At 29.4% G+C, this 26,284-nt stretch overlaps 1 protein-coding gene across 1 annotated transcript in view; it reads left to right on the top strand.

Moving 5' to 3' along the window:
* The window catches only part of LOC113386307 (heterogeneous nuclear ribonucleoprotein L-like), a 295,967-nt gene that overhangs the window by 152,685 nt on the left and 116,998 nt on the right, over positions 1 to 26,284 (top strand). The window contains exons 3-4 of the mRNA XM_026624095.1: positions 170 to 255; positions 11,892 to 11,988. Of these exons, the coding sequence (XP_026479880.1) occupies positions 170 to 255; positions 11,892 to 11,988 (183 nt within the window). The remainder of the gene's footprint in view (positions 1 to 169; positions 256 to 11,891; positions 11,989 to 26,284) is intronic.

Below are 26,284 nucleotides of genomic sequence, written 5' to 3'. Positions count from 1 at the left end.
CAATGTTGGGTTGTCAAATGGTTGAACGACTTATTAGACTAGTGTAATTTTCAGTGATCCAGCAATCGCAGAAAAAATTTATAAGTTACTGACAATAAAATACTTATATTGATAAAAAAAATTATTACTTCTATGATTAAATTTTTAATTTTATTTTTTTTTGTTTCAGGATGTACTGCACACAATTTGTGTCCAACATGGAAAGGTTGTCCGCATAGTGATCTTCAAGAAGAATGGAGTGCAAGCCATGGTTGAATATCCTTTGAAATGTTATAATTATTTTTTATTTTTCTATCTTTTATTTTTGATAAAAATCTATGAATTAGTTTAATGTCATGATATACATGTTAGCCGGTTTTATGCAGAAATTAGAATTCATAATAATCGATACGATTTCATAATCGGAAATCATAAACTTTTTAGTCACCAACACCTTACTAATTTACCAGTCACTTGTGTATCTAATATGAATCGTGATATGTAAAGTGTTTTTAATATTTTGGCGCATTTTGGCCCGAATTTTTTAAACGACTTTACCTGTCTTTACCAAAAACTAATCAGCACGCCTCCCCATCAATAACAATCGAATGTTTTCTTGAATCATTCGAATTGGTTGATCCGTACTCTCGAAACGGTATCCAAGTATACGCACATAAATACACTGCACACACACAACATAAATTTTCTTAATTGTAAGGTATGGCAAAATGTTCAGAAGGTCATAAAACGTAAAAATATATAAAAATGTTCATTTCCAATTTTTTTTTGCGATTACTATAACTTACTCTTTAGGGGGCGTTCATTAATCACGTGAGGTTTTTATGAAGAGGGGGGGGGGTTGACAAAAGATCATAAAATATGACATGGGGAATACTTGTGAGGGTGGGGTAAGTAAGATATTACCTGTACTTATTTTTCACCAGATTGTTTTAAAAAAAATTTAAACATTAAAAAAAAAAATTTTTTTTTCTCGTAACTAAAAATACACGTGATAATTGCCGGGGGGGGGGGTAATTCTGAATATCATCACGTATCACCATGGGAGAGGGACAGTCCAAAAATCTCTAAATAAAAATCGTGATTAATGGACGCTCTCTTAAATGTCTACTAGAAGCTATTAATCGGCGAAACGTGTTTAACATTGACTTAAATTTAATTAAGTCATCGATTAACCTCGTCTCTAAATGATCCATTGATTTAGTATTAACATTAACATTAAAACCAGCAACTCTTTCTATAAATATGAATGTTATTGCATTATAAGTTTACTTATTAATTTCATTTCCAATTGATTTAACGATAATTTCAATCATTCATTGCAAAGTAATTAATTAACTTAAGTATAGTTCGTAATAAAGTTTGCATTACTACGACTACAACATCATTAATGAATTCAAGGATTACATTTACCAGATTCCATATTATTTGCATATTAATTATGCTATGAAAATCCAAATATTTATTTATATTTGATGTTATATAGGAACTCTCAAGTTTCCTTCTTCACCATTATAGCTCAATAGAGCTTTTGTAATTTCAATTAATGGTCGTCAATATTTGCATTACGTGTTCTGACAGTTTAAGTGCTTCAGCCTCAAACGTTATTCTTTAATTAATGTACAGTGGCATTAAAGATTAAAGATATTTTTTCAAAGTTTATTTTATAGAATAACTGGGGAAATTGAATTACGCTTACCTAACCAACATAACATTTTGTAAAAATCTATATTAATAGACTTATGGACCAATTCTGCCGCATAACAGAAAAATGTTATAATACTGAATAATACTGAATACTGTCAAAATGTCATGTATTTGTTGTGCATTCCGGCAGTTTTACACATAAACTGCAACATCACTCTTATGTTATGAAGCTGTGTCTGAAAGACCCTGTCATCTAAGATCGTTTTTTTTTGACATTTATGCAGTTGCTAGGTTTGGTTTTCTATCTGACAACCTAAGAAAAACGCCTGACTGCATCGCAACCACATTTGTCTTTATTCTTTTGTCAATATTCAGTATGGAAAGTTCTTCATAACATAGATTTGCCATTACATTGGTCTGTTATGCGGCAGAATCGGTCTATTACTCTTTTGTGTTTTTGCCATTTCCATTTCTATGTGAGATTTCTTAAAATTTAAATTAATTAGTTTCATGATTTACATGAATATACTGCCATGATAATTCGCTATATAAATTATCTCTTAATGACTCAGGTTTTATTTTGCTTCATCACATTTTCCACGCAATATATTATTTTTATGGCTCCACTTGTTTCCTATAAAAAGCACATTGCGTAAAAATAATTTTTCGTAAATTGTCTGGGGTGGAATACGTAAATGTATTTTAGCGCGGACCATTGCGGACAGAAAAGATGTGGATATAACACGGTTTATTTCGGTTTGTTTGATCTTGCTAAAAAATTCTATGTATTTTTGGATTTTATTCCTTTATCCCGAAGAATGAGTTTTTGATGTTTCGTTTATTTTTGCCAGTCTGCTTATTCATCTATCATTTTAACCTAATTGTAACAGATATTTGAAGTTAAACGTAGGTCAAAGCGGGGCACAAAGGTCCCATTTGATATTTATTTGCTGAGGTGCAATTTTATTTACTATTTCTTATTGTTTACACCTTTGCTAATGTAAAGTTTTAGCTGGTCCTTTTTACTCTACCTACATGTAAGCTTTCATAAAGATTATCTAAAAAAAAGAACTGGCGAATCTGAGGCGGCGTCCATTAATCACGTGAGGCTTTTATGGGGAGGGGGGGAGTGTTTTTTTCACCTCAACTTTTGAAAAAAAACAAACATTTAAAAAAATTTGTTCGAAAAATTTTACCTAACTAGAAATACACGTGATGTTTGGTGGGGGAGGGTGTAATTTTAAATATCACGACGTATCACCAAGGGGAGGTCCAAAATTCCCTAAAAACTCGATCACGTGATTAATGGACGTCCCTTAACTTGAAAATAACGATAAAAAGTTTATTTTGGCATTAAAAACTAAATACAGGAGCTCAAGACGAAAAAATAGTTATAATAATCATCTTCTGATTGTGACGTTGTAAGAATTAGGGTAATGGCTGGTTACACATCTTTTGCCTACTATTTTTTAAATCTAGTCTTTTTAAAAAATTCTACACTTTGCTTGTTTTTGAAATAATGATGGTGATTTTTTTCACATGTGGACCTTTATAATATAAATTTTTAACTTACATTATTATGGGTTATAATTTAGTATATAAGTCAATCAAAGCCCTGAAATCCGATTCTCAATTTTTCCTCATTCTTAGACCGCTTAATTATTATTTATTTACCACATAGGCTCATATAGCTAGTAAATATTTTTATAAATTATCGTTAAGATTTTATTAGAGAAAAACAAATAGCCTATCGTTTTTATATACAATTTCATTACAACAATATTTTATTATTTTTATTACGCCTTACTACCATATTTTATTTCTAGAATGTACAGAAGCTGTAACTCTCGCTATGTTAAGAGCACTTTCATAGCTGATTTGCATTTTCAATATTTTATTTCTCAGAATTTGATTTATTATTTAATATTAGCATAAATATTGTATATACGATGTTTTTTGCATAAAACATCAACAAGTTTGCAATCAGAATTTGTAAAATTTAATACTGTGAAATATTTTACGAGTAGTATTTGCTCATTAAACTATTAATAATAAATCACTATAAATGAAGATTGTTGCTCATTAAAAGTAAATTCGTAATATATTTTGGCCGATAAAAAAATTAAACAATATGTTTTAATTCTTTCTATGACAATTTTAGAACTGGCGCACCTTTGGCCTTGCATATTTGAAATTCTTATTGGTCAATTTATTGTTGTAATTAAACTTGCGCATTAATTTAGCGTTATTTATAGCTACATTAACGTAATTATAATATATATTATCGTAAAACTTAATTTATTATCATGGATAAATTTATTTTTGGTAATACGGAGTGAATGCTCTAGCATTCATTTTCAATGTGATGTAGAATGACATGAAAGCTATAGCATTCAAATATTAAAGTCAATTATTATTATTATTTTCATAGATTTATTGCCAATCAAAATAATATTTTTTTGACAATATGCTGGGTGTAAATGCATTTTAAGAGTTTATCTCCTATAAGATATATTTTATTTTTTATTTTTTGACATTTTATTTAAGATCCTATTGCCTTTTTTTTTCAATCTTCGAGTAGGAGATTCCTCCCCTAATTCTTTTAAATATTTGTTTGGGTGATCTGGTAAAAAGTCAATTATTTTGGTGATATTTTTTATTACTTTTTTGTGATCATTTCATTTTCCAAGGTAATGACTAACTGATTCTCTTGGTATTTTTGACACGAGGATTACCAGAGTCTTTTTGACGTTTGTGACTTTGCTCATTATACGGTCAAACGAAAGAGAAAGAAAATTTCTGTAACAGCTTACAAAAATTTGTGTTATCTAATTTTTTTCTCGTAGTCACTAATTAGCTTGGACAAGCACATTGCGTAAAATAGAAGCGAATACTTGACGTGGATGCTATAGCATTCATCGTATATAATGATTGAAATAAGATAATCTGACTACCCTTATAAACGGCAGTTAAACAAGTTTTGAATATCACAACCCAGTTAAAAATAAAATAGCTGTCAATTTTCGTACCTCGCTGAAACTTTTACTGTCCACGAATTGAGTCCAATTAAATCTATTTTTTGTCTTGTGGTTCATACAGTTCTTTCTCCAGATTTCTATTGAAAATATGAATTTTATCAAAAAATTGGAATTGCGTAAACATCTTATTATTATCTTCGCCTCTTTCAATTTCCATTCCCTCTTGTGCTAATATTGATATATTAATGCCTATTTGATCTTCTTTAAAAAGCGTGTGAAAAATTGCCTCTCGTCCGTTTATTTCCATATCATTTATATTTATCCGCAAGTCACATAAATAAGAGTCAATTATGGCGAGTGCCACAGAATAAATCATATACGGCAACGGCATAGATCACGATTTATAAAAGACAGAACATTTCTCCCTGAAATAAATCTTTATTTAGTGTCAGTGTGTTAGCGGCACGTCTGCTTTTCGCACCGTAGACAGACAAACCAGTTTTTTCCACGACTTCTAATACGGATGTAAATACCGTATTATTATTCAAATGCATTTTGCAAACGTTTATTGTATTGGGTAATAGATTTTATTGTTAGGCGAATACATACTACTTTGAAAGTAGTCAAAGTAGTACTTTCCATATTTGGCAGTTCATACTAGTATTTAACTTTTAACGTTTTTATTAAACCCCCCTCCCCCCAGAAACTTGACGTGATTAATATAGGCCCCCTAACGAGGTATTCTGATCTAAATTTTGAGTAAATAATAGAGCAAACAATATTTTTTACGTATGGAAAAATAAAGATGATTTAAAAAAATTTTTACTTATTTATATTTTTTACTTGATGTTACGTCCTCCAAGAAATTAATTATATATATATATATATATATATATATATATTTATCACCAAAATATTGACGGTCTAAATAATAAATATTTTTATATACTTATTATTTTTATTTTCTTAAAATATAGTAAAGATTGAAATTTGGACGCGTGGTTTTTACTGAAGAGAAGTCTATATAGAAATCTCTATGAAAATTTCAAATAAATCAGTCTAGTATAAGTTGAGAAATCAAAAATGACAGTTTTGAGAAAAAGTGTTTTAGAATTAAGGAATTTTATCGTGGTCAAAAATTTATATTTTTGGAGATAATTTAATTTATGAAAAATCCTTTTGTATACATATTCTTGAATAGTTAAACTTAGAAAAAACCCAGGAAACAAACTAGATTCTTTATAAATTTTAAGCCAGACCCCCTTAATAACATACGTAATATTTGCTTATGATTATTAGTTCCAGTTGTTTCTGTTCTGCCAATGAAAACTAATTTTATTTTTTTTTCAATTGTGTTCAGGAAAAATAAAGGTTATTCATATTTTTCTTAAATTCTTGAATAGTTAAACTTTGAACATATACAATAAAATAAAATCGATTTTTTTTAAATTCTAGATCAAAATATCCTCTTAATAACATTCGTAATATTTGCTTATAATTAGTAGTTCCAGTAGTTTTTGTTCTGCTAATGAAAACTAATTTCTGTTTTCTTCAATCTTCAAAAATAAAGTTTATTCATAATTCATATATCTGCAATTAGAAGTTCTTTGTTTTTAAACTTTTATATGTAATCGATGATATTTTTTTAAATACCTAGTGGAATAATATCTATTGCAACAATAAGTACAATATAATAGAGTTGCTCTATCGTACAATAATACTTTAGGAATATTGCTTATTTACTTTATCTATTTTTATATATGAATTTTAATTATGTTTTGGTATTATTTATCGAGTATATTACTATTTATTATTTATTGAGTCACCATGAAGTTTTAACAGTCATCACTATCTTGTATGTTGGGTCTTAAATTTGTGTTAAATTATGTAAATAATTGCGTTTGAAATTAGTTCAAAATTTTTGCAAGTTCTGAAATATTTCTGCGTAAAATATTTAAAATGCCTAGGTTTCAATTCATTCACCAATAAGTGACTGCTACTTATATTAAGTGTCTACTTCTATAGTTTTTGTTCTATAATTTTCTTTTTGTAGTAAAATTCCTGCTATTCTTCCCGTTAATGACCCATAATACGATTGGCAATTTTTCACATCATAAGAACTAGAATTTGCGACTCTCGAATAGCTGTTAATGAAGCAAAAGATTTAAGACATTTTCAGATCAACTTTTCTGTAAATTTATGTTACAACTTTAACGATGGAATTAATTCCTGTTCATGAACTTCAGACACAGCTTATAAAAATGTCAGTCTTGCTTGGATAAAATATCCGGTATTTTCGAACAGTTCTAATTTATAATCTATAAATCAATTTTCCTCATTCTATATTAATTAAATACTCTTTGAATATCTACTTTATCAATTGACCGCATTTGCATTTACGATTATATAAATCAAACTGTCATTTCAATTGCTTCATATATAGTAATTCATACTAGAATAAATTCTACCAATAGAGTTGTGATTGGAGCCTTAATTGAAATCTATTATTAGTTTTTGTTTTCATTGACAGATCAATTGCATTACATTTTATTACAATAATAAAAATTCATATTCGTTTTTGTGATTGTAATAACTAATGTTGCTAATTAAAAACGATAAATATTTTTTAAATGGATTTTCAATTCAAATAGTGCATGCATAATATTAATGTACATGAACGATTCGCAATGAAATAAATATTCAATAAAATTTATATGGGTTATACAAATAAATATTGCTTTGTTTATTCTTTGGATATTAATATTTTATTTGATCAAGTTTTAATTAAACTTTTTATTATTTGTGTCCTCTATATTTTATAAAATCAAAACAGAAATATTTAAATATTGCGTCAATAATAATTATTGCAAAGTAATTATTACATACCAGTATCAAAAATAATCTTTTCTTGATGTGGTTTTTTTATACAAGGTATCCCAGAACTTAACGTCAAGCCGAAACGGGGCGATAGTATTGATCATAACTGTCATGAAAAAAAATTATCTCGCATAGTTTGAAAATTATGAGCTCTTAACTGCAACTCAGAGTTTTGATGCAAATGTTAATATTTTTTTGTTAACGTTGAGTTCTGGGATACACACCCTGTATTATGTATACATGGTGTGTATCTTATGATTTATTTAATTGAATCTTTTAGTTTATTTAAATTGCACTTGATATGATCTCCAGATTTTTATCTAGTATCATTTTTTAAAACAAAATCTTGGAAATGAAATTACACAAATTAAATATGTACTATTAAATCTAATTTGAAATCTAGAAATATATTAAGAATTATTTCCCTTAATTCCAATAAATATTAAATCTAAATAAGTTAATTCATATATAATTAATATTATTTGCGTGAGATTGTTTTCTTAATAACATATTGATATATTAATGTATGTCCTTCTTTCATAATGATTATAACATGTTAAAATCATTGTCACAGAGTTGACGTTCATCTCATTGTCCCAATGACGTTGAGTTCTGGGACAGGGTGACCATTTTTTGTTTTGACTTGACGATGAGTTCTGGGACACCGCACGTTAATCGCCACGATAATATCATAACAAATTTCACTTGCGCCTTGATAAATTTATTAGATCATTTAGTTAAAAATGCATCAAGAAAACTTATTGTATCAAAGAAAATTTTTTTTTGTGAAAATTTCTGGAAAAACACTTTTATATCACACTTATGACTGATATAGCTCTATATTAAAACTTTTTTCTCCTTGTAACAAATTGCGTATGTCACATCTATATGCATTAGGGCGGGTCGATTTGAAGGTCACATATGATTTTTGGATTCTAGGAATTAAAATAATATACTTTGCTGAAGAAACCATACCTCTAAAATGGATTCTCATGTCCTGTGAATTGACTCAAAGATAAGGGTTGAATTTTGGAAAACATTCAGGGGTAGATCGGCTTTCCAATGTTAGTGGGGGTCAGTCATACATTTGGACGCGCTCTAAATGGGTCTAAATGGGATTTTTCAAATTTTAACCCTTATTTTTGGGTCAATGCACGGGACAATTAATTTTAGAGGTATGGTTTCTTCAGCAAAGTATTTTATTTTGCTCCCTAGTATCCGAAAATCATGTGTCTAAGCGACTTTTTTTGACCCATACAAATCGACCCGCTCCGAAACACACATAGGACAGACATGGGAATAGACGTGTCAAACATCCTAAAATTGTAATTGCAATCAAATGAATAATTTCACTTTCGTTTTTGAAAAAAGTCTTCCTTTTAATTGTTTTGTTAATTTGCGAGCTCAGTCGAACAGTAAAATATTATCTGCAAAACTTGCCCTATGATAGTTTACTAATAATAGTGTCAGTTATATGGAGCAACCCCAAAAATACTATGCAATCATTTATTAATGGCTATAATTTATTTAATGATTCGAATCAACGTCGCAAAAAGACCAAAAGTGGTGATCCATCCATCCATTTCTCCATTCCATTTTTGTCATCCCAGACCTGGTATTACATCTATTTCTGTTGCTCTTTGAGTTTTCCAAGTGACTGGTGTTGTTCGTTAAGGTGATCTATCGCTTAAGGGCAAATGCTTAAATTGCCTACATAAAACTAGCGTCCATCCCCCAAAATGATTCGTTTATAGACAGACGGAAACTGACGAAATGAGCAAAAATTCCTCTGCACATCGGCTTACGGCCACACTAATGATATGGCCGCTTGCCAAAAAGATTACTTCAATTTAGAACCTACTAGTGGGGCTTTACGTTAAAAAAATACTTTTCGCGTTTTCTTTCACCAGGATTAATTCACTGTGCTGACAGTATCATCTATTATCCTGCGGAAATGGAATGTGAGGAATGAAATCGTTTAATTAACGCAGGTTCATTTATAGTAATGAATTTTTGGGACTGAATTTTGATGTTTGTAACCGGATAAATTTAATTGATTGATAAAAGATTCATTCTTATTGACTGAAATAAACATCGCGATTGTTTGTCAAGTAATCAAAAATAAATAGGGTACAACGGGGTTAAGGGTTCGCGGGTAAAAAGGTTCACCAACAATATCTCGAAAGCAAGTAAAGTTTTTTTTTTTTAATATTCAACTATATATTTACAACTGTCCTACATAGACATTAAGTAAATCTTTTGGCAATTATATATAAAAAATGACATCGATATAAAAAAAGCAAGTAAAGTTAGGGATTTTTTTTACCAACTATATTTGAAAGTAGAGGGAAAAAGATATATATAGTGGTATAAATTCCTCCAGGAATTTTACGAAACAATAGCTACATTATTCAACCAATGCAAAGTTTAAATTTTATAGACACATTTTTCACAAAAATACCATTGTATATAACCTTGATCAAGTTCTAATTGCTTTTAGGCTTTTGGCTTTTGGCTTTTGGCTTTTATATAAAAACCGACATTTTAGGAAACCGGTTTTCGAAATTTCCCAGAAAACCGGTTTTTAGCCGGTTTTCGAATTTTATATAAAAATCAATTTTTGCTCGAATATTCTGTAGTAACAAAAAAAATTATCGGCCAATTTAGTGTGATTTAATGTAGTTTTTGACTGAATTTATTTAATGTTCAATTTTATGACAAATTAATTTGCATTTTAATTAGAAGAATAAAGAAATAATAGTTGAATTGGTTTAAATAACTTTAAAAATGATTAGTCGTTATATATGCATCATTTTCACATATGAGAATATAAATATTTTTGTGATAGTGATTAATTAAATAGAAAAAAAAATTAGATACATATTGATATATACTTGTTAATGTAAATTTTATTTCTAAAAACAATTAAACAAAACCCCGAGTTTATTCTATTCCGAACAATTTTAATTAATTATTTTAATTAATTATTTTCATATATTTAATTATTTTTTGGTTTAATAAAATATGATTGCTAAAAACTGAGAACGTATATCAATTTTTTTTATTTAGAAGTGTCCATTGTTTACTCACATTATTTATAATAATTCTGAAAATTATGTTTTTTTATTTGTGGCTTCTAGGGTGAAATACTAATTTTTCAAAGTTTGAGTAAAGCAATTCACTTCTTCAACAAGAAGTCACATTGATAATACTAAATAATAATTATAAATGAAAAATAATTTTAGTAGTTGTGAATTGTCGATCAATATTTCTTATAGATCACTTGATCAAGGTTATATACAATGGTATTTTGTAAAAAATGTGTCTATAAAATTTAAACTTTGCATTGGTTGAATAATGTAGCTATTATTTCGAAAAATCCCTCTAAAATTAAAGATAAGACGTTAGATCTGCTTGCCATATTTTAATACGCCCATGGGGCAAACAGGGACAGATGACACGAATCACCCGATTTGAATGATTCAGAAAACGTTCGATTTCTATTAATAATGAGATGCGCTGATTAGTTTTTCGCAAAGGCAGGTCCGGCCGTTTCGGAGATACAGAGCAAAGATTGCAGAAAATGGAAATCGAGCTTTGAGAGAACGGAGCAGCATCCTATCTGAATGATCCAAAAACATTCAATTTGTAATGATGGGGAGGAGTGGCGATTAATTTTTGGCAAATGCAAGTCCAGCGATTTCGGAGATACGGAGCTAAATATGCAAAAAATGGCAGTTTTGAAAGAACTAAGCATTCGATTGACTAAGTTGACAAATTTTAGAAAAGCTGTAGAAAAACGTATTTCTATAATTATGAGTTTCCTGGGATTTTTTGTAAATATAGTTCGATAATTGTTTGTTTGATACGTCGTATGTATTGTAATATAGTTGATTTAGTATTTAGTCAAACTGGATCTTTGTACCCCGCCCTACCCAATCATATTATGACACTTTTCAATTCTAAACCTATTTCCTAAACTTATTAATTTTCTCTATACGTTTACTAAAATTAATTGAAAATTCTGTACGATAATATTTCAGGGTTCTATACTGTCAACTGTATGATTAATGTTTATCGCCCAAGTACTAAGTTTTGCGTAGAGTTCTCAAGGATTAAAAGTTTAGGTAACAGTGCTAGGAAATCGGGGTAATATCCATGATGTAATTTAATAAAGTATAAAAATTAGACAAAATATCAAATTAACTTCGGGTTTGTGTCGCTCTGAAGAGTTTGGGTACCTAGAAATTAACTTGTTTTCTACTTCCTCTTTCGTCTGATTATCACAAAATTTGAACATACATGTGTCTGATTCTTCTGTCTAATTAATTGGCAGATAATTTACAATTCCAGAATTAATTTCAATCCAAATATTTCCTTAACTATCAACACGTTTGACTGTTTAGAGTCAGCCACCCGTGCAAAGGAGGCTTTGAACAGCGCTGATATTTACTCTGGATGCTGCACTCTCAAGATCGATTACGCCAAGGTGAGTTTCATTTTTGTTCTTTATGCTTATAATATGATGGAAAAATGATAGAATGAAAACTTTTTGTCATTTGAATATTTATTAGCTATTATAAACATTTTGCCAGAGTTGCCTTTATAATGGAAAATTATGGGCGACGAAAAATTCATTTTGTATAGCACCTGCTAATGGAATTTTATTGTAGTAAAAAGTTTTTAAGGGATTATAGAGGAGCTTAGTTTAGAGTTGGTTTATTTTATCGCTGCATTATTTTAAACAAGCGATTTTTAATATAAACATCGTAATGTTTATCTTTTATCATTTTTCCATATTTTAATAAATTATATATGCAGTTTATATCAGATTTTTCTTCATTTATGTATCTAATTTAATGAGATGCCATATGATTCTTATTTTTTGTGAATCTACATTTTATCTAAATCTTTTTTCTACTTGGGGTATGAATAATTGCATATAATATTGAATGTTCTTTATATCAAATATAATCATTACATTTACATATGCATTTTAGGGTGGTCCTTAATATGGACATTTTTTAATTTCCTTGCTCCCATGGGCTCAAATGGTTCCAAATTGATAAAAAACAATTCTTTGAAAGTTTTAGCTCTTAATATTGTCTTTTAGATAGAGCGCAATTCAATCAAAGCGTTGTATGGAAATAGCATGAAAAAATTTTCAAAAATATTGCAGAGCGTCGAATTTCGAATAAAAAATGACACGAATTTTCACTTTTAATTCATTTGTCGCTAAGTTATACCTAAAAATTTTTTTTTTAATTTTCAAAATTTTTTTCATGCTATTTCCATACGAAGTTTGATTGAATTGCGCACTATTTGAAAGTTAATATTAAGAGCTTAAACTTTCAGAGAATTGTTTTTTATCAATTTAGAACCATTTGAGCTCTTGGGAGCTAGGAAATTCGAAAATGTCCATATTAAGGACCACCCTAATGTATTTGCAATATGGAAGCATAAAAATAATTTGTAAGCACAATGTTTTGGTATGTGCTTTATTCGAAATATTTTTCAAATCGTTTTGCGAATAAAAAGTCTTATATGTAGAAGAAATTACAATGAGAAAGTAGGCATAGCCAAATTGTTCTGAATTTTTTCCATGAATTTGATAGTATTCGGAAATTTTCAGCATTTTATGCATCTTTTTGTATTCCTAAGGGTAAACCAACGTGTCTCTAATCAACAATGCGATTGGATTCCTAGAATTTTACAACTTTATCTGCAACAAATATCAAACTTTTTAATAAGACTCAATTGTACTTCGGATATTGGGCTCAAACAAATTTTGCTAGTGTAATTTGCAAAATTTGTTTGAGCCAAATATGCTAAGTACAATTAAGTCGTTATTGATTGTTTGGTCAAAAATTCACCGCCAACACCTTACAAGGTAATAAATTTTGTCTATAGTTCCCAATCCATTACTATTTTGGTTTTGGTTTCCGTTGCAATTTATATTTCTTCTATAAATTTGTACATGCACTTTTGAATATGTTTCTCACATATGCCATTTTTGATACGGTATTCCTTGATGATATTGATTGACGAGTTCAGAATTGCTACTTCATCCGTTTCTGCTATCAACTGCTCATAGATGTCTATTTTTAGTACGTTGAATATTCCAGATTTACATGATCTTAAGTTTTATTAGAATTGCTTTCTCATAAAACTAGATGATAGTAATGCAACATGAATCATACTAGAAATATCTGTCTTTGTTTTTTTTTATATATGCTTTCTGTCAACGATTAAAATGAGAGTGTAGTCTTTATCATCTTTCTCGAACTGTAACATATGTCAAAATATTATTCAAAAAGGACATTTTAGAAAATACCTAATTTTGCAATTTATCTTGACCAAACTTTATGAATTTCTGCAAGAATAAGAACTTGTTCCAAAAAAATATGCGATTCGTATGAACTACTTCCTGAGATTGATTTTTAACTTCCCGTAGGGTAAGTTATTGTAATGGGCCGAAAATCGGAATTGAAAATTTTTACATTTCTCGACGTTTTGAAGGTTTCGGAACAATTTGGCATACCTCAGAAAAAATGGATGTGTGTGTGTGTGTGTGTGTGTGTATGTATGTATGTATGGATACAAATTTCCAGTCACGTTTCCGAGCGAACGGATCAACCGATTTGAATGGTTCAAAAAACATTCGATTCCTATCGATAGGGAAAAGAGCTGATTAGTTTTTGGCAGAGGCAGGTCCAGCCGTTTCGAGGATACGGAGCAAAGAGTGCAGAAAATACAAATCGACTTTTTGAGAGAACGGAGTATCCGATTTGAATGATCTAAAAAACATTCAATTAGTAATGATTGGGAGAAGTGTTTATTAGTTTTTGGCAAAGGCAGGCCCATCCATTTCGAAGACACGGAGCTAAATATGTAAAAAATAGCAGTTTTTCCATTTTTTTTTTTTTTAATTTTTTTAATTTTTTGTATATCGAAAATAATTCAGATTTCATTTTTCATTCTGACTATAGTTCTAATATACTTTAAACAAATAATTTGAACTTTGCAATTCAGTTTATATAATTCTTATAAATATTAGATAATGTTACAATATTTATAATAATCTATTTGAAAACATTCAGTATTCCTCGAACATTTCGTTACGGTACGGGAAGTTCCAGCAATTTGCCTTAAGGCACGATGCCACCCACCCCACTAGTTTGAATTTTGTGTTGGCATTGATATCTTCAATATTCAGTCGTGATTAAATTATTGTCCTTCTTTTAATTTTGGACGAGAGTCTAGTATTATAACAAAATGACATCAGGATTTCGCAAAGAAATTTTCACTACGAATAGTGATTATTTGTAGATCATGATTTTGTCATCAAATCACCATGATGGTCATCTAAACCAACAGTTGCCTTTTACTACTAAAGTTGTAAAACTTCAAATACTCCTCTTGCTTTGTGATTTTGTCAACTAAAATCTAATATAGTCGGGAACGTGTCTCAAAAAGCATGTGTGAATAGAATAGGACCTGAGTCAGCCATAAAATGCTGAATTATGCTTTGTTCTGAATGAGCAAAATGGCATTTTATCTACCATATTTCATTTTCAATGTTCCGTATCCTCTAGTAGTACAATATGCAGTTGTCGTTATTCATTTAACCGCAAACTAATGACTTTACCGTTTTGCTATAACCACAGATAGCAAAAGTCTTTGTTAAACAAATAATTGAAGTTGTCTTGAAGAATTTCACACGTGTCTATATTTATTTTTGTATCTACAAATGATCATATTATAAATTATTTACTTATTTTCTAGCAACTAATAATCTGGAATCGATTGAAATCTTGAATAATTTTCAATAGCAAGGTGTATTGATTTTATAGAATCATGAGATTATAGATCTTTTGCATATTTTTCATCTCAATTCAATCTCTCCTAGATTTTTTTTTAAGTTAATAGTATTTAAACCGATGTTATGGTAGCTTTTCTGTTTAAGAACGTTTTAAATAACTAATTTGATATTTATGACATACACAATATAGTCTTTTACACTATTGATTATTGCGTATATGTTTTAATTCGCAATAAAATATTAATTTTGGTTTTGATTTCGAATTTTACGTATCAATGGTATATCATTGTATATGATTGAATATAATTATTTTGATCCTTGGAAAAATTGAGAATGAATTTTACTACTGAATTAAATGATTTAATACATTTTTATGAATTTTTTTAATGATAAATAATAATTGTATTCTAGAGTTGCTTAATACATAAAATCGTAATTCATGAAAATATTTAAGTTCTTACAATGAAAATTTATATATTGAGTCTTATCATTCATTTTTATGAAATCATTCAATTGGGATTATAGCTCTTTGAAGTCTATGAATTGTCGAATATGACAAAATTAACGTTAATGAGTGATTTTTTTTTATTAATGTTTCAAAAAAAAGTGCGGTTAGGTTCCAGCAACTATCAACACCATTCGATATATTTTTAAAGAAAACATATAAAATATTATACATCGTTAGAAATGTCTCAATATTCTTAGTTTTTTCCCATATACGAGTATATCGCAACTTCGAATTTCGCATGGTGTGGCCTACAGGCGAGTTGCAGTGGTAAAATTTAAGGAAAACTGGAAAATCTCGAGAAAATTATATGAAAATCTTAACCATTTATATACCATTTTATTCGTAATTTTATTCTGCATCTTTCTGGTTAAGATAGTATAAGGCAATCTGTGTGATTATTCACTTATTGAAATGCAAAGTGCGGTTAGGTTAGAGCAACACTCTTCACGATTCGATATTTCTGTAAAGAAAACATATAAAGTATTATACATCTTTAGAAAGGTCTTAAAATTCTTAGTTTTTCCCATATATCGCAACTTCGAAAATATCTAAAGAATGAGTTAGTTATTACCTTGATAGGTATAATAATTACAAAAACGTTAGGTTATATAAAATTAAATTCAAAACTAGTGGGGTGTATGGCATTGTGCCTTAAGGCAAATTGCTGGAACTTCCCGCACCGTAACGAAATGGTCGAGGAATACAGAATGTTTTCAAAAAGATCATTATAAATATTGTAACATTGTCTAATATTTATAAGAATTATATAAACTGAATTGCAAAGTTAGAATTATTTGTTTAAAGTATATTAGAACTTTAGTCAGAATTAAAAATAAAATCTGAATTATTTTCGATATACAAAAAAAAATTAAAAAAAAGATGATACAAAAATTTTTTTTTCCAAAATCAATTCTTTTGTTAAAACAAGCTGAAAGTTCTTTGGATCATTTAAATTGGACGCTTAGTTCTCTCAAAAACTGCCATTTTTTGCACATTTAGCTCCGTATCTTCGAAATGGCTGAGCCTGCCATTGCCAAAAACTAATAATCACTTTTCTCAATCTTTTCTAATTGAATGTTTTTTTAGAACATTTAAATCGGATGCTCCGTTCTCTCAAAAACTCGATTTCTTTTTTTTTGCACTCTTTGCTCTTTATCTCCGTAACTGCTGGACCTGCCTTTGCCATAAACTAATCAGCACATCTTCCTATTAAAAGGAATCGAATATTTTTTGAACCATTCAAATCGGTTGATCCGTGCCCCCAAAACGTGGGTGAAAAATTACATTCATACATACCTACACACACACATCTATTTTTTCTGAGATATGCCAAAATATTCAGAAACCTTCAAAATGTGAAGGAATGCAGAACTTTTCAATTTCGATTTTTTTGACGATTACAATAACTTACCCTAGGTGAAGTTAATAATACAAAAATACCTAAAGAATCAGTTAGTCATTAACTTGATAGGTATAATAATTACAAAAACGTAATTCTATATAAAAATAAATTCAAAATTATTGACTAAAAAACTTGACTGCTTATAACATTGATGTCACTATGCATCACAATGAAAATGAATTCTATATCATTCAAGTCCGTGAACATTTTTTTTTTATTCAACAATATATTTACAACTGTCCTACCTAGACATTAAGTAAATCTTTTGGCAATTATATGTAAAAAATGACATCGATATATAAAAAGTCCGTGAACATATTAAATTTTCCATCACTGCTCTAGTTAACGATACGTCTCTAACTCTGTGTGTATCTAACCGCAAACTCTCCTGCGAGTTCCGGCATTTTCGGCGTTCTCATCTCTCTTCCGATCCTTATTCCAGTTTCCGCACCCCAGCCCAGACCGGACGGCTAAAAGCAACCAATGCTTGTCCACTCGGCTCTTCGTCACTGCCGCCTTCTCTCACCCTCACCCTACGACAATGAAGGGGTATTACTACCGAACTTTCCACTCATTCTTGTTATTCGCTTTGCGTTCTTCTTATCTAGAAATACATTGCGTTCGAGGTTTAGGACTATATATATATATATATATATATATATATATATATATATATATATATATATATATATATATAAAGAGTTTCGATATAATGATGGCTAACAATAAGAAGTTTGGTTGAAAGGTTAATGTGAGAAACATATTGTTTTATGGTAACATGTCTCAATTTACTATTGAGATAATTTGTTTAAGTCGTTGCGAAGCGTCCATGTTAGTATTCTATTCATGTTCTATATGCTAATAAGGAGAACCTCAGGTTTACTCTTCTGGGATTTTGGTGAAACTTCACATGATGATAAAGTTGATAGTCAAACAGAGCATTTTAAAATATTATAGGCATATGAGAACTGGTTTAATTATAAAAATTGAGGTTAAGGAAGCACGATGTTATATCTCGGTAGCTCAGTCACTTTAGGCGTTTTATAAGAGAGTTAAAAATGATCGGGTTCAAATTCCGTCAGCGTATAATTTATTTTTTTATTTTTTATTTGAATAGTTAAATATTGTGAAAACATATTATTATATATTAGCTTTTTGTATATATTTTGAGAAAAAAAATTGATATATTTGGAGCCAATCAATCGATAAGTACATATGTTATATTATACGTCTAGGGTTTGTCGGTTTGTTTTAAAAACCGTTTTTTTTGGCGTAAATTATGGAATTCGAAAACAAGTTTCTTAGTGAAAAAAGTGGGTTTTCACTGCATAAATAGAAAATGACAAATATAGCCAAATATAAAAGATAGATGAAAGCGTTTTAATTCTTGAAATCATATCGGTTCAATAGCATTTGATATCTTATCAGTCTACAATGGTTCCCAGAAATGTTTTGTATATAATAAGTTAGATTTTTATACCAGTGTATATATTAATTTAAATCAGTTCGACATCTTCTTGAAGATGTAACTTCCTCTACTCAAATTTAAAAAAAAAAGAGTTTTAAACCCTAGAAGCCATAAATAAAAGAACAAAAAACTTAGAATTATTATATCGGACTTTAAAAATTTTGTGAGTAAATTTTTTTTTAAATCATATTTTAATAAACAAAAAAAACAATTAGAATGTTTAAAATTAATTAATTAAAATTGCTCGGAACAGACAATACGCGAGTTTAGCTTAATTGTTTTTAAAACTAAAATTGATATTAACAAGTATTTTTTATTTTTTTAATTCAATGGATGTTTTTTTTTAAAATGTATTATTTTAATTTATTCGAAAACTATCCTTTCATTATCATAAAAATATTTTCATTCTTATATGTGAAAATGATGCATGAATAACGAATAATTATTTTCAAAGTTGTTTAATCATGATAAACTATTATTTTTTAGTTCTACTAATTAAAATTTAAAAAAAAAATTATCTATAAAATTGAACAATAAATAAATTCAGTAAAATACTGCTCTAAATTACACTAAATTTGCGGATAAATTACAGGATATTCGAGCAAAAATTCATTTTCTATATAAAATTCAAAAACCGGTTAAAACCGTTTTTTTTAGTAAAATTGAAATTTAAAAACCGGTTTTTTGAAATGTCGGTTTTTGTATAAACCCTATATTTACATCGGATAACTTTTATAACAATATAATTTTTATTTATAAATGTAATTTTATTTACAAATCAAATATATTATAAATTCAGATAACTGCTTTCCAGTTTATTTACTTCTCTCTAAACTTTAAGCATTATATTTAATTTACTGTTTTTGTTCTTAAATTTTGTTGTGAAACATATTTGCGACAGCAACAGCAATTTTATTGTGTTGAGCTTTAATTTCCCTATATTGCATAAATTGCTACATACGCACTCGTTCTATTAAACTAATTGTCGGATACTCCTGCACATCTATAATACTAGGAAATTAAAGCAGAGTAAATATAATTATATGCACATGAATGCACAGGGCTATTATTTGTCATATCACATATGTATAAATTAGGCATATATAAACATATACCGATATATGTAGTAATAATAGGTAATTGGACAGATCAATATCTATTGTAATGTTGAATATAATTAGGAGATAACTTAGATGAACCTGTTCAACATAATCTATTTCGTTAGTAGCATAAATATATAATATTAATATTGTTTTATACTACACTCATTGATCACAAAGCTAAATTCAAATTATGTTGGGTATTTTTAATTTAAAATGTTTGGAATCTTTGACTCATTTCCTTTATTTTTTTTTTCTATATTAATCCTGTGCCATTCCAAATCTTTCTCTTCTGGCCTGATGTGCCTAACTTCAAAAATTTTTGATTTTCCGAAACATTGTTAATAGAAGTAATTTCGTAGACAATAATGATAGAAATAAGATTTCTAATTATTATTGGTTGAGTTGTATCCTTATTTATCCTTGTGCATACGAATTGAGTTGCAGATACATTTCCATGTACAAGCATATATTCTCTAGTTCAGCCTTTGAACAAATATCACGAAAACTTTTAGTTAAATACAACTGCTCCTAAGTTAGTAAAGTTGACTTCGAGTTCGTAATTAAGTCTTGAAGTCCATATTGATTACTTCCATGATGCTGTGTATTCTTTGATGGACATTTAACGCAACTAAGTGTTTTAGTTTTGTTGTTTTTATCAATTAAATGACCTGAATTAATTGATCAGCCTTCATAATGATACTCAATATTTTTGCAGCCACTTGCGTTGATCATTTTTGAAAATTGTAACTGGTTAAAGTTAAATAAGATGTTAGTAATTTTCAGTTCATTTTAATGAACGAAAAATATCTTTATCCAAATCCTTCGTTTCTTAACATATTATTCTTATTAATTTTACGTTGATTACAACTGACGTTTAAATTCTATTACAAGCAAAGTTGGCATAAAAGTTTTTGAAGTTTCCTGAATAACTCCCTTAATTCATTTTTGCATTCCACGTCTACGGAATGACTGCAAAAATTATTCCGACTAAATATATTTTTATTACATTCATAAATATGAGACAAACAAGAACGCAAATTATTCCATTTTGTTTCCTCACTCGCAAAATGAAGTCTATGAGAAAATCCGGAACAAGAAAGAAAATTTGATTTATTCAACTTGACTTATTATAAAACCAGATTTCAGAAAAGGAAAACAAAGAATATAATTATTCACAATATATAACGACGATCTCGCATTTCTTTTAATACATTTACATAATCTTGAAAACAATTTTCCGCTCGTGGAAATAAAAAATGGAGTGGCTAGATAGATGATGTACAATATATAATTTTGCAAACTAGAGATGATTATTTATCAAGATGAAAATATGTTTAAAAATAGACGATCGAGAATCTACAAATTTGTCGCGATTTACCTAACAAAGTGAGATTCAAACTTTTGATACATAGATTTTTTCCGAGCATATTTTGACGAAATATTATTCCTTCGAATTGATTATATTGTGGCCGTAAAAATTTATTCATTTCAAACATTCCTGAATTTTTCATGGTTTATTTGTTTGTAAAAGATTATTGAAAATTGAGGCAACGATATTCAGAATTTATCTTATGTAGTGTATTATTTTTTTCCCAATTTTGAGTAAAATGATTCCTGGTGGTATTTTGTGCTTTTTGAGTTAATCAGGATAAGGGCAAGGAATTTTGTAGTAGCAATCAAAAACATTTTCCTAATTTTTACAAATCCTTGCACTTTGATAAATTCCAAATATAATTTTCTTATTCTGAATGCTATATTTATGAAAAGTATAGATTATAAAAAAACTAGTTACAGTCAACGAAAATTACCAAGAAAAGTAGCAGTTGGTTAATGAACTAAGCAGAATTAATTTGTTTCCTAGTCTTCGACAACAAATTCAGGAGTTTTGCACCCGAGTTAAGATTTCCTTACCTTTGCTTACCTTAATTAAATTTTATATTATACTTGTTCGATATTTTAATTTTGGCACGACTTTCCAATTTAGATACCGATCTTATTTGCTTTTATTTTTGCATAATAAATATCGTATAAAACAACAACAGAAGTGCGAAGTTGTTCATATGATTTTTATTGATTGAAATCTCATTCAAAACTGAATTTTAATATTATTCAGGGTAATGATATACGTTATTTTTATACAAATTTTCTGAACTCTGGGGTGTTCTATGGCGTAACCGTTTAGCGCGCTGTGTGGACATGGTCGCCAATCCGCTGATGTCCATTTCCATTTGAAAATATAGATCAAAAATATGTTTCCAATTGAAAATAGCTCATTTCGGGGTGTAAAATGGCAATGGGAAATCTCTCACACTATTCTACCCTGAATCGAATTCTAGTTTAACCCACCTCACGGACCTGCCCTAGGGCAGTACTACCCATTATTATTTTTATTCGTTCCGAACTCTATGCTGCATTTGCAAAAGCTCAGGATACCAAACAGTAATCTTTACCACGCATTTTCCCATTTTAATTAGGTCATTTTATGCGAGGAAATGTTCTATGTAGTCCGATACCATTATGCCTTTACATGATGGAATTGCTTTCGTTTGTAATGTTAATGTCACGCTAATGAATTTTCATTGTAATTGTGGCCAGCGGTTTCCTGTAGATCAAACGGATTAGTTCTGTCGATATAACATCGTGCGTCGCATATTGTAGCTCTACTGTGATCATCTCCCATTCACTATTAGAGGACGACTGTATTAATTCGAATTCAAATCGAACGTAGTCGAAAGCAATTTTCTAAATCTATTAAATTAACAATGGATTCAGAGTTAGTTCAGGAAATGATATTATAATAATATAATTGACATTGCAACTGTGCAATTGGATTCTTTGTGTATATTTGGTTGGAAACTAAGTAAGTGCGGATTTGATGTTAGATGGTTTTAATTGAATATTTTAGGTTTGCTGAGTCCAAATATAAACTATATTTTGTTAATGGATAGAGGGCAGTTTAGTTGTCCATCAGTAATAAAGAGTTTTTTGATCCATTGCGTAGTTCTTGCTTGGCGTCTATTGAAATATGGAAAATCAAATCGAAATTTTTTGTCATATTTTGTTTTTTTATTTTTGTAAAGATAACGAAACGTCTCAAGCTTACTAAAATTTCTGAGCAATTTATGGTGAGTCTTAAACAACAGCAGTGTCAAATTGGTTTGCTAAATTTCATTCTGGTGATTTTGCACTCAAAGATGAAGAACGAGTTTTTTTTCTAAAAACAATTGTTTTGTCAACACAAACAGAATTTGAATCATTCAAGTCGAACACTTAGTTCTCTCAGAAATAATTTTTGCCTTTGCCAGAAACTAATTAACACTTCTCCCAATCATTACAAATTAAATGTTTTTTGGATCATTCAAATCGGATACTCCGTTCTCTCAAAAATATTTTTGTATTTTCTGCACTCTATGCTCCGTATCTCCGTAACGTCTGGACCTGCCTTTGCCAAAAACTAATCAGCACATCTCCCTGTCAATAGGAATCGAATGTTTCTTGAATCATTCAAATCGGTTAATCCGTGCATCCGAAAACGTGGACAAAAAATTATGGACACACAAAATACGCACATATAATTTTTTCTGAGGTATGCTAAAATGTTCAGAAACCTCGGAAACGCGAAGATATGCAAAAAAATTCATTTTCGATTTTTGACCCATTACTATCACTACCCTACGGGAAGTTAAATAAATGCACTTGAAAAAAGTGTCCTGATTTGGCAAATAGGTGATTTATTCCATTATTGACAACACGAATCAGTATTGGAGCTTAGTTGGATATTTTTATCACATTCACCATATAGTCCCGACTTTACACCATTTGATTACTTTTAGTTTCAATCTTCATAAAAGTACTTGAATTAAAAAAAAATCAATAATGAAGATGGTGTCAATTTGTAACCGATTCAGTTTTTTGCTCATAACAACCAGAAATTTTATGAAAGTGTGATAATGCTTCTTGAAAGAGGAAAAAAGTCAGTGATAAAAACAGACAATGCATTTCAGAAAAATATTATATAGATCCATGACAAAAATGTCTTCGATTTTGTAACAAAAATCCGCACTTACTTAGTTGCCAACCTAATTAAGTTGCCTATCTAACTGATGGTCGTTTTATAAAATGAATTTTTAACTTCATTAATTATATTAATTAGATTTATTTCATAAGATACGTCGTGATTTTCCGTTATTAGTTGGCTTTAATGCTTCATCTCCACACGTGTTTCTACTAAATCTATATTACAAGCTCAATTTATTGTTCAAAGTCTGCAACCTTTCATCTTACGTCGTTTTAGGTTTACCCTCGTCTTCTAATAACAAGCAGAGACCCGATCTATAATAATCATCCTTCAACAATTTTGAATAGTAATCCATTATATATCAAGCACAGAATCCCTTAAGGGGGGAAGTCCATATAGACGCATGAAAATAGGTCATATTTTAAAAATATTTTTAAACGTGATGGAATAATTTTATTGTTTTTAAACTTTGACATAACTTTATTTAACCCTTTTAGAATACAAAAAAATATTTAAAAAAAAAAATATTTCAAAATGGCGGCTCAGCATAACTTTTTGTGGACTGCCTCTGGCGCGAGGTCCAAAACTGCTGCATTTCTCACTCATCAACCGTCGATCTGAAAAAAAAATTTTTTAATGATTTCTTTTGAGAACATATCAATGGGAAGGATAAACCTATAAAATTGAAAAAAAAGTATAAATGTCAATGAAAAACAAGCCTTTGAAAAAAAAATCTGAATTTTTGGCTATTTTTTTGACATTTTGGGCTCTAGAAAATACTTTATAAACGCGAAAGATCTAAGGATTTAGGTTTATCCTTCCGATAATAATATAGAGAAAGGCCTCACCCAATTTCAGACAAATCGATACATAACTTTTTGAGCTACAACTGCAGCAGTTTTTGAAAACACAGTTTTGAGATAATCGCGTTTAAAGATTAGTAAAGGAAAATGACCAGTATTAGTTACTTACCGATTAATCTGCAATATCAGGTCCATACAATAGTCCTTCCTTATCTTCAAAAAGCTGATTATCTGTAAGTTGTTGTTGTTTGTGAGCTGTACCAGCATCTTTTATTTGTGAAAGGCTGCTACGATCCTAACAAGTTATTCGCGCCTCATCAGTATTATCAGCATATGCTTTAGCATAAGTACCAACAGTTAAATTCAGAAGGTTCATTATTCTTAATATTGAACTAAAACCTTCAATAAATATCCTAGCTGCAATATATGGTGAAATTTCAACTACCCTTAGTCCACAATGTGGGTGTTTTGGTGATAATCCCACTATAGTCGCCAAACTGCCGCGTTGAAACTTTCATTCGCGTTCTGCGTATGATCACCAAGGCATCGTTCAAGTAAATCATCTTTGGACAAATCTTCATAAATTGGTGAAAGATGATGTTTCATTTCTTCACCAAGTAATGGAGCTAAATCTACGTCTAGATGATCTTGACCACTGGCACTTTCATTATGACTTGTACTGGCGTCAATTTTTTCACCTGCTTTATCAGTAAACTGATTGCCCTGATAACGTCTTTTTTAGTGTTATTTTGTGCAATATTACTTCATTACTTCGCTTACCTTTTAGATAATTCGGCATTTTTACGTATTGAAATGAACTGAACACTACGAATTTTCCAGCTAAACTAACTATATTTCTCGACTAACTTTTGTTCGCATACCAATATTACACATGTACTAAGGTACATAGAAGTCTTCCAGTTGTAGGCCAAAAGAAGTATTTCTAGTTATTATAATGAAAGAGACCTTTTTCACTCGAAATTTAACAATACGCTTGATCGATTGACAATGCGCACTCCGGCCCGCCCCGTTATGTTAGCTATAACTTTGTTAATATAAGAGATTTTTTTTTGTCGACTCGTTAATATACGCTCAACATACTATACTTGCAGATTATCGAAAAAAAAAAATTTCAATTTTTTGAAAATGTTATATGGACTTCCCCCCTTTAGTTTGATATTGAACATAAATTGATTTAAACCCGAATTTGTTCGCCAACGTTTGCCGTTGCTGTGGTTTGGCGATTATTAATATTGATATGGGTGAATTCAAGTATTTACTTTGTTTCATGGGTATTATAGGAATTCATTCATTCAATGAATGCCATTCATTATATTATATAATATAATTAGATAATCGATAGGCTAACATTTAATTTTAATTTCTGTAACAATCCTTTGTCACTTATGTGTCCAATATAAGTTACGCTTGAATTATACTTTTAATTTGACCTGAGTACTTCGAATAGTTTTCGTATGTATATTTAACGATAGTTGCTAAGTTAAGTTCACAATTAATTAAATTTGGAATCGTGCCAGGTATCATTTCTGAATGATTGACAAGTCGCTCGATTTCAATTTATATTTTGGCTGCTCTATTTGTTCTACATCGCTGCATTTTGCATTCTTAATTTGTTGCATTCTCAGATCGAAAAGTGAAGG

This window comes from Ctenocephalides felis, unplaced genomic scaffold, assembly GCF_003426905.1.
Source record: "Ctenocephalides felis isolate EL2017-DRISC unplaced genomic scaffold, ASM342690v1 CF-g0.4_SCAFFOLD_03571, whole genome shotgun sequence".
Lineage (NCBI taxonomy): Eukaryota > Metazoa > Arthropoda > Insecta > Siphonaptera > Pulicidae > Ctenocephalides > Ctenocephalides felis.
This window is presented reverse-complemented; position numbering and strand designations above follow the sequence as displayed.